General features: G+C 39.8%; 1 protein-coding gene across 1 annotated transcript in view; it reads right to left on the bottom strand.

The window, feature by feature from the left end:
* Nucleotides 1-1,013, bottom strand: part of uqcrfs1 (ubiquinol-cytochrome c reductase, Rieske iron-sulfur polypeptide 1) — a 2,443-nt gene extending 1,430 nt beyond the window's left edge. The window contains exon 1 of the mRNA XM_016497128.1: nt 700-1,013. Within this exon, the coding sequence (XP_016352614.1) occupies nt 700-910 (211 nt within the window). The 5' untranslated portion in view covers nt 911-1,013. The remainder of the gene's footprint in view (nt 1-699) is intronic.
* Between the last annotated feature and the right edge of the window lie 2,447 nt (nt 1,014-3,460).

Genomic DNA, 3,460 nt, shown 5'->3' on the forward strand with positions numbered 1-3,460 from the left:
ATATATATATATATATATATATATATATATATATATATATATATAAAGTCTTGTTTACACAGTAGGACTGCTCTGGCTCAGGGTCACTGGGTCAGTAAACAATATTGAAAATATGTAGAGTATTCTTCAACCAGCTCATTCAGAAATTATGCTGCAATAACACTAAAAACTGATTATATATGAGCAAATTTGGCTTCTAATTCAATAAATTTAAACTCTGAAGTAATCTACATAAGCAGCATGTAACGTTAAGCCAATCTTAGCAAAAAACTATTAGCTACACTTGTCCCAAAACATATACGAAATCTGCTAAATTATCCCACACAGTGGCATTTATTTGATTATGTAATCGTAATCCTATCATAAAGGACCTTGAAAGAGAAAAAAAAAAGTTTTCCTCAAAAGCCAGAATGCTTTGCTAACAGCCGCGGCAAGGACATTTGCTAGGCCTCGGTCATGCTAACTGCTTTAGCACGTGAGCTAATGCTGCTATTTCGCTATACAGTTCAAACTAAGCTCAAATTAATAATAATTCAGCATTAATTACGTACAAAACTACGAACGTCTTAAACCTATTCAATACACACATTAAACATATGAGAGGTCATTGTGCCCTTGAGTGCGCGCCGCTGCACGGCCTCCCTCTGCTACGCTGAGACCGGGGCTCTCGCGTTGACTCTACACCGCAGTGACACTCACCGTTGAGGCTGACGGACACGGCGAGGCCGCTCTTCGCGCTCTGACCCGATAAGGACTCGCGGCACAGGAACGGCTTCTTGGTGTCCATCAAGAGTTTATCGGTCTTCATGACGACACCGGGTATGAGAGGCTTTAGTGGACCTGCCACGGCATAATTGGTAGCTTGCAGGTATGGGGAAAAAGCCCCCGAACGGGCAGCAAGGGACATCATGTTTGTCAGCTAACGAGGCTGCGATCGACCTTCCTGAACTATTGGAACTGTGTGGCTGTGTGGCTGTGTGTGTGTGTGTACTATTGGAACTGATCCACCGACACCGCTGACGCTCCTGACGTCAACGTAGCAGAGACGCGGTGACGTCACACCCAAAGCCTTCCACAGAGCTTTGCCTGATTTTGGTTTGGACATCGTTTCATGATTGAAATAAAATCATTGAGACTGTTTGAATCCGTGTATCATTCGATCATTCGTTTTTTTATTTAATATTGAAAGTAGAAAAATTAGAAAACAGCTCCTTTTTCGTTTTTTCGTTTTTTTTCCAAAAAACGAAAAACGAGAATTAAGTATATATTTGCACAGTAATTACAGAGAAAAATATTGCACTATTATTAATTTAATTGTTCGATGGCCAAATTCAACTTATTTTTTGCTATAAAAACACCACAGTATACATCCACTGAAATACAAATGTTGTATCATGTATTTTTTCTGCACGCAGTTCTTTGCAGGTTGCATATCTGGTTGTTACCCCCTTATTACCCAAACGTAACACATTGTTCCCTTATACCTACACGTATGTTCTTTATAGGTACACTATAATTACAGAAACGTACACCATAAATTCAGTATATTTACATAATTCTTTGCGGGTTGTAATCTAAAGCGTTACCGTTTAAACTTCTGATACGGTTTTCTGAGTGCACACATCCGAAGCACATGAACAGAAAGCGGCTGTCACAGCATCTATGTACTAAACTAAGTTCTCATTCACACACAAGTTTACGTTAAAAACACACGAGTTACAAAAACAGTCGGTTAAGGTAAACTGCTGGGAAATAAAACGCATGTTTATTTTAGATCTAAATAGTGTTCTGCGTTCGTCTGTGCAGACAAAGGCAGAACAGTTAGTATGTTTTGCTCAAACTTTCGCTATGGCATTAGAGCTGGTACACCGCTGTCACTTGCGAAAACACAATGACGCCACCGTAGGTGTAAACTTACAGATTAAGGGGCGGTAATATTATAATGAGATCCCTTTGCCACGTCACCAAGGGAGCGAAATCAGAAGCACTCGTTTTCTCAGACGCTTGCAGAAAAATGCTTCCCAAAACAAAGTTACTGGGTTAATCTTTTTCACGTGTCCTTGGTTGGTCGATGCACCGGGGACCTGATTATAGCACTTAAAACCTGGAAAAGTCAGATTTTCATGATGTCACCTTTAATACTTTGACATTAAGAAATGATAAAATGTGTTGAACTGCCTGAGATCAAGCTATATTGTGTTTATTATTTTAACTGGCAGATAGGCTATATCAGTGCAACTTAGTTATTAAAAACTGCAAAAGATAAATCAATTTGGTCCTGTGTTGTACAATAGAAGATGGCTGTATGATTTCTATGAGTGTGTATCACGGTGTGTATGTGTCGTCTCCTGGCTACATGACTGAGCGCTCAAATGAACGCAAGCATTAAAATATTAGTCTGCTTATTCTAAGCAAGTGCAAACAGCTCTTAAAAATATCAACACAAATAGGGGCATTTTTTCCTCTGGTGATTTGTATTTGTTGCCATTGTACGATACTTAGCGTGTCCTAAAACATGGCGGTGACTACTCAGAATGCAATGCACAATGACGTAGATTCTCATTCTCTATCAACTTGCTCTCGAGTGTTCATGGGCTGGCTTTAACTGTTCCAATATGGAGGACAGCTTACGTATTGCGGCCCATAGAAACAACCACAAATAAGGCATCTACATATGCATATCTATGGGCTATACAATAATGATGTAATGAGGTTAAGGTTACTCGTTTATAGAGTATTTTACAGTAGCTTTGAATGAGGCTGTGCCAATCCTAATCAAGGACCAGAACTACTGTTTTAATTGGCCATAAGCTACGTACTCCAACAGTGCAATCAATTGTCTTTTTTCAGTAAGTGTAGGAAGCACTGCTCACAGTTATTTTCAAACCAAGCAGCTTTCTATTGGTCACCATGGCAAATTTGTGTGACCGGCTTGAACACAAGCAAAATCTGCATAAGGAACTTTTTTGCCCTTATGTGAAACTCCAGATCTTGTGGATTCCTTTTGAAATGACTGGATTTTGCCAGTGAAATTTCACCAAGCAACAGGCAGATTTTCCAGCAAGCTTCTTTCTTCCATTCTGTCTTTCACTCGCTACCGTGGTGTGCCACCCAAACATTGCTCTTTCGCATTTACAGATTGGCTTTGCATACTCCTGTTTATTACAAAAGACTGTTTCAACGAACATTTCCTGAAGCAATCCCATTTGTATGTTCCTGTTTATCTACACTGACTGGGTTACAGCTTGTCAAGTTCTCACAGCCCATTTTAATAAATCTAGTAAGTACGTCTGATTTTACTGCCTGCTGTTGCCACGGCATCAGCTTTGATCAATGTGATGCGGTTTGCCTGCAATTGAGCCTCAGCTATTTGAGGCTGCAATTCCTTCTCTGTCAACTGAAAATAAACTCTATTGACATTTTTAATCTATGAGTGTGCAGTTTGGCTCAGGCGTTCTCC

This window comes from Sinocyclocheilus anshuiensis, unplaced genomic scaffold (genome assembly GCF_001515605.1).
Source record: "Sinocyclocheilus anshuiensis isolate Anshui unplaced genomic scaffold, SAMN03320099.WGS_v1.1 scaffold502, whole genome shotgun sequence".
NCBI lineage: Eukaryota > Metazoa > Chordata > Actinopteri > Cypriniformes > Cyprinidae > Sinocyclocheilus > Sinocyclocheilus anshuiensis.